This window comes from Ixodes scapularis, unplaced genomic scaffold (genome assembly GCF_016920785.2).
Source record: "Ixodes scapularis isolate PalLabHiFi unplaced genomic scaffold, ASM1692078v2 PGA_scaffold10__122_contigs__length_95168666, whole genome shotgun sequence".
Classification (NCBI taxonomy): Eukaryota; Metazoa; Arthropoda; class Arachnida; order Ixodida; family Ixodidae; genus Ixodes; species Ixodes scapularis.
In genome coordinates this window covers 67,541,335-67,556,701 of record NW_024609836.1, presented here as the reverse complement: position 1 = coordinate 67,556,701, position 15,367 = coordinate 67,541,335, and the positions used below count along the sequence as shown (strand labels likewise).

The following is a 15,367-nucleotide window of genomic DNA, read 5'->3' as shown; positions in this document are numbered from 1 at the left end:
GCGTTGGGCAATGGGACGAGAAAGGCCAGACAAGCAAAGCGCTTTCGTTGCAATCTACCTATTTCCTTTTGGTAGGCTCCATATCGCCATCGGCCATACCATGCTGAATACGCCGGTTCTCGTCCGATCACCGAAGCTAAGCAGCATCGGGCTCCGTCAGTACTTGAGAGGGAGACCACCTGGGAACACGGAGTGCTGATGGCACATTTTTTTTAAAAAAAATACGCCGTTGCTTTTTTTCGTTTTTGTTAAATTGATTAAGGTATAAGCGTTGGGCAATGGGACGAGAAAGGCCAGACAAGCAAAGCGCTTTCGTTGCAACCGACCTATTTCCTTTTGGTAGCCTCCATATCGCCATCGGCCATACCATGCTGAATATTCTGTGACCGACCACCGAAGTGTTCGGACGCACGATGACGAGCTCCCAAGGAGCGGTATCAGCGGCCATATCTGGCCGTGGCTTATCTGATGTTGAAGGCTCCGCTGACTATAAGATTATTTTGCCACCCCTGCCCAACGGATACATCGCTAAAAATTCTGTTTTTTTACATTGCGACGTCCGCAACCGGCCGTATCGCATTCAAGATTTTCGAGAAGAACTTCTGCGTTTGAAGGTGCTTCCTGAGTTGGCGTCGGCGGGCGCCCACCAGATGAACCACGTGTGGATGCTTCGCATGCACACGTTGGCAGTGAAGCAGTGCCTACTCGACGCCAAGGAGCTGCGAGTGAAAGGTGGGCGGTGCCTGGTCCTTGACCCCGCCAACACCGAGGTCAAGTTGCGGCTTCACTGGGTCCCTTACGACGTGTCCAGTTGCCAGGTACGTCGAGAACTCGAGCGCTACGGGAAGGTCTCGGACGTCAGCCGGGAACACTTCCGCGAGAGAGGCTTCGAGGGCGTCGAGACCAACACGAGGGTCGTCCAGATGACCCTGAGAGACGGCGTCACGGTGGATGACATCCCTCATGAGATTCGTCTCGAGGGGTGCAAAGTCCTCGTGCTAGTTCCCGGACGAGCTCCTCTGTGCCTTCGCTGTCGACGCAAGGGGCACATCAGGAGAGACTACCACGTCCCTCGGTGCACGGAGTGCCACCGGTTTGGCCACGAGAGTGCAGACTGCGTCCGCACTTACGCCACCATAGCGCAAAAGCGGGTGGACGACGATACGAGCGACCTGCAAATGGACGAGGCGGAGGCGGAAGACGCGGCCGGAGGAATCACACCCCCCACCGCAGATCCCAAGGACACGAGCCCGGACGTCCGCCCGGCCACTCAGGTCGAGGCATCCACCCGAGTGCAACGCCTACCACTAACGTCGACCGCTGAGTCTGGGAGAAATGCGGCTAGCACCACCCAGCCCTCCTCCCGGGTGACGCAGAGTCCGGTAACGCCCGGGGCCAACGCCGGGGACGACCAGCAGCCCCAGGAAGACGACAGCAGAACAACGGAAGCCATGGATGCCGAAGCCATCCTGGCTGGCAAGCGGCAGCTGGACCATGCTCTCGCCGAGACCGCTCCCGAAGACGAAGGCGGGGGCGAACTGCCCTGGCACCACATGGGACCCAAGAAGCACCGAAGAGCACCGCCCAAGCCCCGCATCCCCGCGGATGGTCGCCAGCGCAAGGACTCGTTGTGAGTGAATGACACTCAGGCCCTTTCGTATGTACTTAGTTATAAAACTGGTTTAAACGGGTGAACCTTTCCTTTTGGCGAAGGATCGTTTAAAAGCCTTTTTTTCTTAAATGACACCTGAACGTTACCAACCCTTTCGTTGCGCCACATTGAATGTGCGGGGGTTTAACTCTAGAAAAAAACAATACCAGGTGCAAAGGCTTTTAAACGAGGAAAACATCGATATCCTTGCCGTCCAAGAAACAAAAATGCACGAGGACGATCAAATTGCACTCGCATTAAGACCATTTTTAAGTGCGTACGAAGTGTGTGTCAGCCATGCTGTCGGTACATCCGCGGGTTGTTTTTTGTTTCTTTCGAAGCGTATTGCGCTTACTGACCTTAAGGTCACTACAGATAGTGGGGGTCGCCTGATTTTTTGTGACTTTTTGCTGGGGGGTTTGCAGTGGCGTGTATTGTGTATTTACGCCCCAAACAGAAACTGTGAGAGAGAGCTTTTTTTTCGTCAGATAACAGAATATATTAATTGCGAAAAATATACGATTTTTTTAGGAGATTTTAATTGTGTATGTAATGTCCGAGATAGGGCATCAGCGAAATCGCCTAGCGATAGTAGTAGTACCTTGTTAAGAGATATTTTGGATGAGTATTTGTTGACCGACGTTGCGGATATGCACGTCGAACGTGAGGAACTTCGTTTCACCCACTTTCAGCAGTCATCGCATGCGCGATTAGATCGCATATATGTGTCCGCGGAATTAGGCCCTATTACAGTGGCATACTCTGTCAAACCTGTGTTTTTCAGCGATCACTGTCTCGTAGGCGTAACGGTTGGGAAAAAAAGTAAATCGTCACGAAAATTTAGCTGGGGTCTCTGGAAATTTAATGTCAACCTCCTCAAGGATAAAAGCTTTACTGATGGAGTGATTAATATTTTAGATAAATTAGGCGAAAATAAATACTTAAGTTTCACTGAGAAGTGGGAATTATTTAAAGAGGAGGTTAAACTGTTAGCTATAGAAAAGTCGTCCATCGCCAACTACGTATCAAAGAAAGAAGAAAATGGTTTGCAGCAGTACTTGCTCGCGCTTCTCAAAGACGATAGCGAGTGCCCTGGTAGATACGCTGAAGAGATAAAGGTAGTTAAGCGTGAATTGCAACGTTTTCAAAATAATCGGTATCGTGGTGCGGTTGTGCGGGCGAGGGCGGAGAAGTTTTTGCTCGGCGAACAGCCCACAAAGCGAGCACTGGCGGATGAAAGATGCTTTGCGCTGGCAAAAGAGATAACCGTTTTGGACCATGAAGGCGTCATCTGCAAGGACAAAGACGGCATTCAAAGAGCATTTGTTGCACATTACACGAACCTCTTTGGAGACAAAGGTGAGCCGAAAGAAACAGCCGCCTTGAAAGGTCTTCTCCAGATAGCACCTGAGCTATCCACAGAAACAAAGGACTGGATGGAACAACCCATCACAAAGTCGGAGATTGACCGAGCCATTGAGAGCCTCGCTGCTCATAAAACGCCAGGTCCAGACGGCCTCTGCGCTGAATTCTATCAGCATTTCAGAGACCAGTTGTCGGTCTTCCTTTTCGAAGTAATCCGTGAGGCTTATCGACGTCAAGCGCTTCCGCCCTCGTTCCTACAATCGCACACGATACTGATCCCCAAGTCTAAAGACGAAGCACAGAGACGTAAGGTATCGAGCTACCGTCCTATTGCGTTGAGCAACGTAGACTATAAGATCTTTGCGAAGGTGTTGGCGAGACGACTTCAGCACGTTATATGCCAGTTAGTTGGGGACCATCAGACCTGTGGAATTAAAGGGAGGGCAATTCAAACGAACATTCATGTCGCGAGGACTATTCTCGAAAACTCTCGAGCAGAGGGAAGCCAGGTAGCGATGATTCAAATTGACCTGGAAAAGGCGTTTGACAGAGTATGCCACCGGGTGCTGTGGGAGGTTCTAAATAAAGCCAATGTAGGTAACATTGTTTTTGAAGGAGTCAAGATGGCGTACTCAGGTTGTACGACGCGTCTTGTCATTAACAATTCCTTGTCAGAAAAGATTAATGTGTTATCTTCTGTGCGACAGGGGTGTCCCATGTCTTCTTTATTATTTTGTCTCTACCTTGAGCCGCTCTGTCTAAGTGTTATCAGAAGCGAGCACGTTGAGGGGTACACAATGGGGAACGTGGAAGTGAAAGTACTGGCATATGCTGATGATGTTGCTTTTTTCTGTCAGGACAAGACTAGCATTTCAAAAGTTTTAGATTTGTGCAAAAGTTTCTGTGATGCTACAGGTGCTAGTATTAACAAAAATAAATGTCTCGGGATATGGTACGGGCAGGGGGGCGATGCGCCGGTTTTTTTTGAGGGGATTCATTGGACATGTTCCCCGGGTAGATACCTGGGAGCTCCTCTGGATCACGTGGAAAAGAGTTCGCCTTACTGGGAAGGTGTGATAGAGGATTTGAAGGAACGCACGAGGAAATGGAGGGGTCGTAACATGTCTATTTTCACCAGGGCTTCTGCTTGTAATATTTTTTTAACCGCGAAGCTTTGGTACGTTTTGCAAGTGCTATACTGTGCGCGCTGCAATATTCAAAAAATGCATAGAGTTTTTGCGCTGTTCATTTGGCAATGTGCTGGAGAACCGATGCGACGAGATAACCTTTTTCTTCGTCCGCTCAAAGGCGGTCTTGGGCTGTCTCATTTGTTTCTTAGGCAGTTAGTATCGCGTTTTATTTTTATCAGAGACCAGAGACACCCATTATTACAAGTCATGTTTCAAACGAAACTTACCAGTCATTTGCCAGAATTTTTTGTATCGTCCGTTATCGGTTCCCCAGCAAAGATGGTCGGGTTTGTTAAGGAAGTAGTTGCCGCCTTCCGATTTTTGAGTGTACGGTACTCTTTGGAATACTTGGCCACCGTTAAAAGGCGGACCCTGTACCGACATCTACTAGAAAGTGTTTTTCCTGTACCTGTTTATCGTTCACTATATGAAAACGGACCTGGAAATGATGTGTTATGTCGTGTTAAGAAGATGAGAATACCTCCATCCGCAAAATCTTTTTTCTTTCGCCTACATTCTGAAACGCTGCCGGTAAAAACCTGGCTTTGGGAAAGAGGTTTGCCTGTTCCTGGGGGCGTTAACTGCCCACTATGTAAAGTCCCGGAAACAGTAGAGCACTCCTTTTTGTACTGCTGGGACGCTGTTTTTCTATGGGATGTTCTCAAGAGGACTTTGAAGAAAGAATTTGTCATAACATCCTATAATATACGTTTTCTGGCTGTTGAATGTGAAGATAATGTTCCCTATGATCTTTTTATGCTGCTAGCAATATTCAGTCTCTGGAAATCTCGCATGTCGGTTAGACATGCCGAGCACCCACCGAAAGGGGCAAGAGCATTTTTGATTGAACTGGTAACCCAGGTGAAGAGTGTCTATGAATACAGTGAGAGTTTGCCGGAATGGGCAAACCTATTTGATGATGTGATGAAAATGAAAGAATTTTAATTGTACGTCTGCCTACAAGTGCTGGGTAGTCGTTTTTATTGTTTTAAAACGCTGAATAAAGAAAAAAAAAAAAGCCATACCATGCTGAATGCGCCGGTTCTCGTCCGATCACCGAAGCTAAGCAGCATCGGGCTCCGTCAGTACTTGAGAGGGAGACCACCTGGGAACACGGAATGCTGATGGCACATTTTTTTTTTTAAAAATACGCCGTTGCTTTTTTTCGTTTTTGTTAAATTGATTAAGGTATAAGCGTTGGGCAATGGGACGAGAAAGGCCAGACAAGCAAAGCGCTTTCGTTGCAATCTACCTATTTCCTTTTGGTAGCCTCCATATCGCCATCGGCCATACCATGCATGCTGGATTCTGCTTCTGGCACTCGCCGAGAACGGTCGCAGGATGGCTGGCTCCAGCGGAGCTGCGACAACGGCCCTTGATGGCCGTGGAACTACTGTTTTTCATGCCTCAACGTCAACCGCTGAAGAATACAAGGTTGTTTTGCCTTCGATGCCCACCGGGCCAACTTTTTTGAACTCCGTGATTCTTCACTGCGACCTGAAGGGACGGCCCTACCGCATCGAGGATTTTCGCCAGGAGCTGAAACGGACCGGCGCCTTGCCAGACATCGTCTCGCTCGGCGCCTTCCAGATGAACCATGTGTGGTTAGCAACGCTTCGCACGCCGGAAGCCAAGGAACGCCTCCTCAACGTCAAGGAAATCAAGGTGAAGGGCCTCCGCTGCCTCGTCATTGACCCCTGTACCACCGAGATTCGCCTTCGCATCCACTGGGTGCCGTTCCACGTACCCGACGATGCGGTTCGAAAACTTTTCGAGCCGTACGGCAAGGTCAAGGAAGTTGGACGTGAGAAGTGGCGCGTCAGCGGTTTTGAGGGCATCGAATCTACCACTCGGTTCGTTCGCATGACCCTGAAGAGCGATGCCACACTCGACGGGATGCCCCACCAGCTCCGTCTTCAAGGTGCGAACACCCTCATCGTCATCCCCGGAAGAGCGCCGGTCTGCCTGCGATGCAAGCGCCCCGGGCACATCAGGCGCGACTGCCGCGTGCCGAAGTGCACGGAGTGCTTCCGCTTCGGCCACGAGAAGGAGGACTGCGTGCGGACGTACGCCGGCGTCCCCGGCGCAGCTGAGGCGGACGAGCCATCCCCGTTCATCATGGAGGCGGAGGACGCCGAACTGGCGGCGTGTGGCCTCAACAGCGACGCCCCCCAGACCTCCGAACAACATCAGGAGCAACGCGCCGGGGCCGACGGTAACGACGGCAACGAGCCGGCAACTAGCACCCCGACGGAGGAAGGTGCTGCGCCTTCTCCTGCGGCGACGTCGCCCGAGGCCGTCGTGGCTGCGCCTCCCGCTGTCCTCCCACCCAGCAAGGATGCCGAAGACACCGACGACATGGACGAGACTGCGGACTCCTCCAAGCGTGGTCGCGACGGGGAGGGCGCCGCCATGACACCGGTCCCGAACCAGGGGTGGAAAACGAGCAAGCGCGGCAGGTACAAGCGTCTACCTGGCAGCCCCGCGGACGGCGGGCCACGCCGCGACAGCCAGTAAGGCGGCAACGCCTGGTTCATGAACTTTCGTGCGGGTTTTCAAGGCAAGTGTCCCGTCATAGCCTTTTTTATGATTTGCACGCTTGAACCGGCCATCACGGTCGCATCTTTAAATGTTCGCGGTTTCAACATGCGGAAGAAACAATATCAAGTACAACGTTTGTTGGAAAGCCAGAAACCCGATTTCTTGGCGATGCAGGAAACCAAGATGGCCGAGGAAGAGCAGGTGACGAATGCACTTAAGCCCTTTTTATCTTCGTACGAAGTTTGTGTTACGCACGCTGTCGGTTTATCGGGTGGTTGCTTTTTGTTCTTAAAAAAATCGTTGTCCTTGTTCGAGTTATCAGTAACTACCGACATGGAAGGTCGTTTTATTTTGTGTGACTTTTTGTTTGCGGCAGTTCATTGGCGGCTTATCTGTGTATATGCCCCCAATACGGTGAAAGACCGAGTTTCCTTTTTTTCTGGCTTGCGCCGTTTTGTAGATTGTAAGAGGACAGTTGTGTTGTGCGGGGATTTTAACTGCGTCGTTCAGGCGATAGACAGGCTGCCGTCTGGGCAGCGCCCCGACAGAAGCGCGACGATATTAAAAGAGTTGCTCGAAGATTTCGATCTGGTAGACGCTGGGAGTGTTAGAAACGAAACGCGGGAGATGCGTTTCACACACTTTCAGGCGTCCTCCCACGCTCGTTTAGACAGGATTTACGTTTCGGCCTCCGTGGCAGCGTTGTTAACAAAGTATCGCGTCACACCAGTGTTTTTCTCCGACCATTGCTTGGTTGCGACAACGATCGGGAATAAGGCGCGGCCGAAGGCGAAGTTTGAGTGGAAGCTTTGGAAGCTGAACACGAAGCTGCTTGACGACGGACATTTTGTTAAGGGCGCCGGTGACATTTTTAAGTCGGGTTTTGAAAACGCTGAAGAGGACATTTCTGAGGCATGGGAGACCGCAAAGCAGGAAGTGAAGATGCTTGCGATAGAGAGGTCGTCTCTTTTGGCCCACGAAGCGCGTCAAGCTGAACGGAGTTTAAACGCCGATCTGCTGGCGCTCTCTAGAGCGGAGTGTGCAAACCCCGGCGTCTGCTTAAAGGATTTGGACAACGTTAAGGAGCGCCTAGAACAGCTGCATCGAGAACGTTACCGCGGCGCCGTGGTTCGAGCCCGGGCGGAGAAATACCTCATGGGCGAGCAGCCAACGAAACGAGCCTTAGCAGACGAAAAGCGGTACGCCGTGCGAAGCGAGATAGCGGAAATTGAAGTTGACGGCGTTACGCGCACATGTCCACGCAGTATTCAGCAGGCGTTTGTGGCTCACTACAAGCAGCTTTTTGAGAGCCCAGTTCAAGGGAAAGGGGCCCCCGCGTGGGTCAAGCTGCTTGAGGCGCTGCCGCAGTTAGCTGAAGAGGAGGCGGAAAGCCTGTCTCAGCCGATCACTCTACAAGAGGTCGAACGGGCGATAGACGACCTGCCAAACTCGAAAACGCCGGGACCCGATGGAATAAGTGCCGAGTTTTTCAAGAAATTCAAGGGCGTACTCGCCAGTTTATTGTTACAAGTTTTTGGTAAAGCGTATGAGCGGAAAATGTTACCGCCTTCTTATACGCGAACACATACTGTTTTTATACCAAAAAGTGACGACGTCGCTAAACTACGGCGAATCACTGGTTACCGCCCGATCACCCTGTGTAACGTAGATTACAAAGTTTTTGCAAAGATTTTAGCGCGACGTTTTCAAAGTGTTGCTTGCAAACTTATCGGGGAACACCAAACGTGTGGGATCCAGGGCCGGAGCATCACGACGAACGTGCATGTCGCGCGCAGTGTCTTGGAAGCGTGTGATGCGGGCATGGGCCAAGTAGCCATGCTCCAAATAGACTTGGACAAGGCCTTCGATCGTGTCAGGCACGACGTCCTTTTTGATGTTTTAAATCGTGTGAACGTCGGAGACGTTATTTTGGAAGGTGCCAAAATGGCCTATAAAGATTGCACCACACGTCTCGTCATAAACAAAGAGGTGACCGAGCCGATTTTCGTGCGAACGTCCGTGAGGCAGGGATGTCCCATGTCGCCGCTTTTATTTAATTTGTATTTGGAGCTCTTTTGTTTAAGCGTCTTGAACAGTAAGGATTGTCGGGGTTTTCGGCTGGAAAATGCCGAGGTAAAAGTTATAAGTTACGCAGATGACGTCGCAGTGTTTTCCAGCGATAAGAAAAGTGTCAGTGCCGCGGTGTCTTTGGCAAAGGCTTTCTGTGACGCGACCGGCGCTGCCATAAACTGGGACAAGTGCCGCGGGTTTTGGCACGGCGCATGGGCCACAACGCCTTCGGAGTACGAAGGCGTTAGCTGGGACCGCGTGCCCTGCGCATACCTGGGCGTACCTCTAAATTGCTACCGCAGCAGCAAAACTTTTTGGTCGGGGGTCGCCGCCGATCTGGACAGCCGTGCTTCTCGTTGGAAGCACCGTGATCTGTCCATCTTTGCGAGGGCGGCAGTTTGCAATATTTTTCTGATTTCAAAGATGTGGTATGTTTTGCAAGCCATACATTGTGCACGTGTTAACGTTCAGAAGTTTCACCGTGTTTTTGCTTTGTTCATCTGGGGGTCTAACTGGGAACCCATGAGGAGGGACAATCTTTTTCACCGGGTACGCCACGGGGGGCTTGGGCTGTCCCATTTGTTTGTTAAACAGCTAGTATCGCGTTTCTTTTTTCTGCGAGACCAGGAGCAACCGTTCATCCGCACCTTCATCCAGACAAAACTGTCTCCTCATTTGCCATCCTTTCTTGTTTCCTCTTGCGGCGTCGAGCCAACAAGACTCGTGGGATTTCAAAAGGAGGTTGTTGAATCAGTTCGCTTTTTGTCTGCACGTTTTTCTTTGGAGTACTTGTCTCTAGTGAGCAAGAAAGCGCTCGCGCGCGATTTGGTGGTCAGTTTGTTCCCGACGCCAATGTATCGAACACTTTTCTGTAATGGCGGCCACGATGTGTTAAATCGAGTGAAGCGTATGTGCGTACCACATTCAGTGAAAACGTTTTTTTTTAAGCTACACACCAATACGTTGCCGGTCAAGGTGTGGCTAAGGGAAAAGGGTATTGATGTCCCGTGGACGGTCGATTGCCTTTTATGCAAGCAACCTGAAACTATTGAGCATGTTTTCATTTTTTGCATGGATGCGGTCTTTTTCTGGGATGTGCTTCAGCGCACGCTAAAGAAAGAGCTGCGAGTCACCCCATCAGGTATTCGTTTCTTGGACGTGACGAATGACGACTGTGTGCCTTTTGACATGTTTTTTCTTTTGGGCCTTTGTAGTATTTGGCGCTCGCGCATGGCAGTAAGGCATGCCGACCCCAATGTCAAAGAAGTACGCTTCTATTTTTTCTCACTAGTAAAGCAAGTTGAGAGTGTTTTTTCTACGCGCGAGCCTAAGCCCGGGTGGCTAGGTCTTTGTAAATCTCTTTTAGAAATGAGAGCCTTTTAACGTGCCCTGCAGAAGACTTGCAGCGCTTTTTTAATTTGAACTGACATGTGCTGTTCCAGTTGCAATAAAGAAAAAAAAAAAAAAAAAAAAAAAAAAAATCGGCCATACCATGCTGAATGCGCCGGTTCTCGTCCGATCACCGAAGCTAAGCAGCATCGGGCTCCGTCAGTACTTGGGAGGGAGACCACCTGGGAACACGGAGTGCTGATGGCACATTTTTTTTTTTTTAAATACGCCGTTGCTTTTTTTCGTTTTTGTTAAATTGATTAAGGTATAAGCGTTGGGCAATGGGACGAGAAAGGCCAGACAAGCAAAGCGCTTTCGTTGCAATCTACCTATTTCCTTTTGGTAGGCTCCATATCGCCATCGGCCATACCATGCTGAATACGCCGGTTCTCGTCCGATCACCGAAGCTAAGCAGCATCGGGCTCCGTCAGTACTTGGGAGGGAGACCACCTGGGAACACGGAGTGCTGATGGCACATTTTTTTTTTTTTAAAATACGCCGTTGCTTTTTTTCGTTTTTGTTAAATTGATTAAGGTATAAGCGTTGGGCAATGGGACGAGAAAGGCCAGACAAGCAAAGCGCTTTCGTTGCAATCTACCTATTTCCTTTTGGTAGGCTCCATATCGCCATCGGCCATACCATGCTGAATACGCCGGTTCTCGTCCGATCACCGAAGCTAAGCAGCATCGGGCTCCGTCAGTACTTGAGAGGGAGACCACCTGGGAACACGGAGTGCTGATGGCACATTTTTTTTTTTTTAAAATACGCCGTTGCTTTTTTTCGTTTTTGTTAAATTGATTAAGGTATAAGCGTTGGGCAATGGGACGAGAAAGGCCAGACAAGCAAAGCGCTTTCGTTGCAATCTACCTATTTCCTTTTGGTAGGCTCCATATCGCCATCGGCCATACCATGCTGAATACGCCGGTTCTCGTCCGATCACCGAAGCTAAGCAGCATCGGGCTCCGTCAGTACTTGAGAGGGAGACCACCTGGGAACACGGAGTGCTGATGGCACATTTTTTTTTTTTTAAAATACGCCGTTGCTTTTTTTCGTTTTTGTTAAATTGATTAAGGTATAAGCGTTGGGCCATGGGACGAGAAAGGCCAGACAAGCAAAGCGCTTTCGTTGCAATCTACCTATTTCCTTTTGGTAGCCTCCATATCGCCATCGGCCATACCACGCTGAATGCGCCGGTTCTCGTCCGATCACCGAAGCTAAGCAGCATCGGGCTCCGTCAGTACTTGGGAGGGAGACCACCTGGGAACACGGAGTGCTGATGGCACATTTTTTTTTTTTTAAAATACGCCGTTGCTTTCTTTCGTTTTTGTTAAATTGATTAAGGTATAAGCGTTGGGCAATGGGACGAGAAAGGCCAGACAAGCAAAGCGCTTTCGTTGCAATCTACCTATTTCCTTTTGGTAGGCTCCATATCGCCATCGGCCATACCATGCTGATTCTGCTTCTGGCACTCGCCGAGAACGGTCGCAGGATGGCTGGCTCCAACGGAGCTGCGACAACGGCCCCAGTTGGCCGCGGTACTTTTGCTGCGTCATCGTCTGCCGACGACTACAAGGTGGTGTTGCCTCCCATCCCAATGGGTGCAACTATTTTAAATTCAGTACTTTTGCACTGCGATTTGAGAGGCCGCCCCTATCGTATTGAAGATTTCCGGCAAGAATTGAAGCGGTGCGCCGTCCTGTCCGAGATTGTGGCGCTCGGTGCTTTCCAGATGAACCATGTCTGGTTGGCCACGCTGCGAACGCCGGAAGCCAAGAAGCGGCTCATCGACTGCAAAGAGTTGAAGGTGAAGGACCTGAGGTGTGTCGTCATCGACCCCAGCAGCACGGAAGTCCGTCTACGCCTCCATTGGGTCCCGTATCATGTGACGGACGACGCGGTGAGCAAGTTTTTGGAACCCTACGGCAAGGTTATAGAAGTCGCACGTGAGAAGTGGCGCGTCGAGGGATTCGAGGGCATCGAGTCGACTACCCGGGTGGCACGCATGACGCTGAAGAGCGGCGTCACGCCCGACGGAATGCCTCATCAGCTGCGGCTTCAGGGGGCGAACGTCCTTATCGTAATCCCGGGGAGGGCGCCGGTCTGCCTGCGCTGTAAGCGTGCCGGGCACATCAGGCGCGACTGCCGCGTGCCTAAGTGCTCGGTGTGCTCACGTTTCGGCCACGAGAAGGAGGAGTGCGTAAAGACCTACGCCCGAGTAACTGGTGGAGCGGCGGCGGAAGACCTTTCGCCCCTGACCATGGAAATCGACGAGGCTGAGCGTTCCGCTCAGGGACAACAAGACGAAGCTTCACCGTCTGGTGAGCCCAGCAGTCATCCTGTTGGAGCGGACGGCTCGACTGAAGTCTCGCCTGTAAAGGACAAGAAGGAGGTGGCTGGTGGCTTTCCTGAACCAGGCAGCGCGGCACCCCCTCCCACGGCGACGCCAATGGAGAAGACCGTAGCCCCGCGCGAGGCATCCCCCCCGACTTTCGAGAAGGCGCCTTCCGAAGGTCACGACACTATGGACGAAACCACCGAGTCCATCAAGCGTGGCCTCGACGAGAACCCTCCATCGACGCCGGGCATGACACCCAGGCCCAACCCTTGGATGGAGAGGACAAAGAAGGGGCGTTTCCAGCCCACGCCCACCTTAACCCCAGATGACCGGAGGCGACTCAACAGCAAGTAAGGCGGCTAACGCCTGGTTACAAAGACTGACGTCCGAATGCCAAGGCAAGTGCTACAGCAAAACACATGATTTGTACGTTCCAACCAGCAATAACGGTCGCATCGCTAAATGTTCGAGGTTTGAGCGCCAGGAAAAAACAATACCAATTGCAGCGTTTGCTGCTTAAAGAGAAACCCGATTTCTTAGCGGTGCAAGAGACTAAAATGGCTGAGGAGGAACAGGTTGCTAGTGCGCTTAGGCCTTTTCTGCAGTCGTACGAAGTTTGTGTCACCCACGCGGTTGGTTTTTCTGCCGGATGTTTTCTTTTTCTTAAAAAGTCCCTGCCCTTGTCGGAGTTAGCTGTAACCACCGACACGGAAGGGCGGTTCATCATGTGCGATTTTTCTTTGGCGTCTTTTCAGTGGCGAATTGTTTGTGTGTATGCGCCTAGTACGGTTAAAGACCGTGTTTCCTTTTTTATTGGCTTACGCCGTTTTCTAGATTGTGATAAAACGATTGTGTTGTTGGGCGATTTTAACTGCGTTGTAAGGGCAGCAGACAGAACGCCCCTGAGGCGGAGTAGCGACAAGAGTGCGCAAGTTTTAAGCGAACTGGTTGAAGACTTTGACTTGGTTGACGCCGGAACGGTGACGAACGAAACGAGCGAGATTCGTTTCACCCATTTCCAAGCGTCGTCTCATGCGCGCCTAGATAGAGTATACGTATCGGCCTCCGCGGCAGCAATGCTAAGAAAGTATCGCGTCACACCAGTGTTTTTTTCGGATCATTGCATGATTTCGACAACGATCGGCGAAAAAGCGCCGCCGAAGGCCAAGTTTAACTGGAAGCTGTGGAAGCTTAACACAAAACTGCTTGACGATGAAAGTTTTCTTGCAGCGGTAGATAACGTCTTCAAAACGTTTTTTAAAACCGCAAGGGACGATATATTCGAGACATGGGAGCTCATCAAACAGGAAGTGAAGATGCTCGCTATCGAAAGGTCGTCGATTTTAGCGTACGAGGCGCGTTGCGACGAACGTGGCTTAATCGAAGATTTGCAAGCTCTGTCAAGAGCTGAGTGTGAGCGACCCGGCACAGCTCTTAAAGATTTGGAAACGGTTAAGCAACGCCTGGCGCATTTTCACCAAGAGCGTTACCGCGGAGCCATTGTTCGGACTCGATCAGAGAAGTACTTGATGGGAGAACAGCCTACTAAACGGTCTTTGGCGGATGAGAAAAGGTTCGCGCTTCGCAACGAAATTGGCGAAATCGAGTACAACGGAGTGATTAACACGAGCCCCGGTAGTATTGAGCAGGCGTTTGTCGCACACTATAGGCAAGTTTTTGAAACCCAAGTTAAAGGAAGGCAGGACCCTATGTGTGGAAAACTTCTAGAGTCCCTGCCGCAACTAACGGAAGAGGAGAAGGAAAACCTCACAGAGCCGATCACTCTTCAAGAGGTCGAGAGAGCAATAGACGATTTGCCGAGCTCGAAAACGCCAGGACCGGACGGGCTATGCGCCGAAATTTATAAGAAATACAAAACCGTAATCGCTCCGCTTTTTTTAGAAGTGATTTGTAAAGCATACGAAAGGAAAGTACTGCCGCCGTCTTTTTCACGTACATACACTGTGTTAATTCCCAAAAGTGATGACGTTGCGAAACTACGTCAAGTCACTGGTTTCCGCCCGATAACTCTGTGTAATGTAGATTACAAGATTTTTGCTAAAATCCTAGCGAGGAGGTTCCAGAGTGTTGCCTGCCAGCTCATTGGAGAGCATCAGACCTGTGGAATACAGGGTCGATCTATTTTGACGAATGTGCACGTTGCCCGAACTGTTTTGGAGGCGTGTGACGATGGCATGGGCCAAGTTGCCATGCTTCAACTGGACCTAGATAAGGCTTTCGATCGTGTTAAGCACGATGTCCTTTTTGATGTTTTAAAGCACGTGAATGTGGGCGAGCGTATTTTGGACGGGGTTAAAATGGCGTACCAAGAGTGTACCACTAGGCTCATTGTGAACAGGGAATTGACTGAACCGATACGTGTGCGAACATCCGTAAGACAAGGATGTCCCTTGTCGCCGTTATTGTTTAACCTCTATTTGGAACTTTTTTGTTTAAGTGTTCAGAACAGTAATCAATGTCACGGATTCCGGATGGAAAATGAGGAGATAAAAGTCATGAGCTATGCAGATGATGTCGCGGTTTTTTGTAGCGATAAGCCAAGTATTAGCGCGGCTGTGAAGTTGGCAAGAGACTTCTGTAAGGCTACAGGGGCAGCCATAAATTTGAGCAAGTGCCGTGGGTTTTGGCACGGAGAGTGGGCCACAACCCCTTCGGTGTTTGAAGGGGTGTGTTGGGACCGTGTGCCGTGCACTTACCTCGGTGTGCCACTACAATGTTACAGGCAAAGCAAACCCTATTGGTCGGGAGTCGCCGCCGACCTGGACAGACGCGCTTCCCGTTGGAAGCAGCGTGAGCTGTCCATAT

At 50.6% G+C, this 15,367-nt stretch overlaps 1 protein-coding gene, 5 non-coding genes and 2 pseudogenes across 6 annotated transcripts; all 8 read left to right on the top strand.

Moving 5' to 3' along the window:
• The first annotated feature begins 85 nt into the window (after positions 1-85).
• LOC121834948 lies at positions 86-204 on the top strand. Its single transcript, XR_006077405.1, has one exon. It is a non-coding gene; the product is annotated as a 5S ribosomal RNA (ribosomal RNA).
• Positions 205-5,217: 5,013 nt separating this feature from the next.
• On the top strand, positions 5,218-5,336 carry LOC120845151 (annotated as a pseudogene).
• A 4,958-nt stretch (positions 5,337-10,294) lies between these two features.
• LOC120845024 lies at positions 10,295-10,413 on the top strand (annotated as a pseudogene).
• Positions 10,414-10,562: 149 nt separating this feature from the next.
• LOC121834936 lies at positions 10,563-10,681 on the top strand. Its single transcript, XR_006077399.1, has one exon. It is a non-coding gene; the product is annotated as a 5S ribosomal RNA (ribosomal RNA).
• Positions 10,682-10,831: 150 nt separating this feature from the next.
• LOC121834946 lies at positions 10,832-10,950 on the top strand. The gene has a single exon (XR_006077403.1). It is a non-coding gene; the product is annotated as a 5S ribosomal RNA (ribosomal RNA).
• Positions 10,951-11,100: 150 nt separating this feature from the next.
• On the top strand, positions 11,101-11,219 carry LOC121834945. The gene has a single exon (XR_006077402.1). It is a non-coding gene; the product is annotated as a 5S ribosomal RNA (ribosomal RNA).
• A 150-nt stretch (positions 11,220-11,369) lies between these two features.
• On the top strand, positions 11,370-11,488 carry LOC121834953. The gene has a single exon (XR_006077409.1). It is a non-coding gene; the product is annotated as a 5S ribosomal RNA (ribosomal RNA).
• Positions 11,489-11,695: 207 nt separating this feature from the next.
• On the top strand, positions 11,696-13,448 carry LOC115321285. The gene has a single exon (XM_040216965.3). It carries the CDS (start codon positions 11,696-11,698, stop codon positions 12,893-12,895), a length of 1,200 nt encoding a protein of 399 aa, XP_040072899.1. The 3' UTR covers positions 12,896-13,448.
• Positions 13,449-15,367: the final 1,919 nt, after the last annotated feature.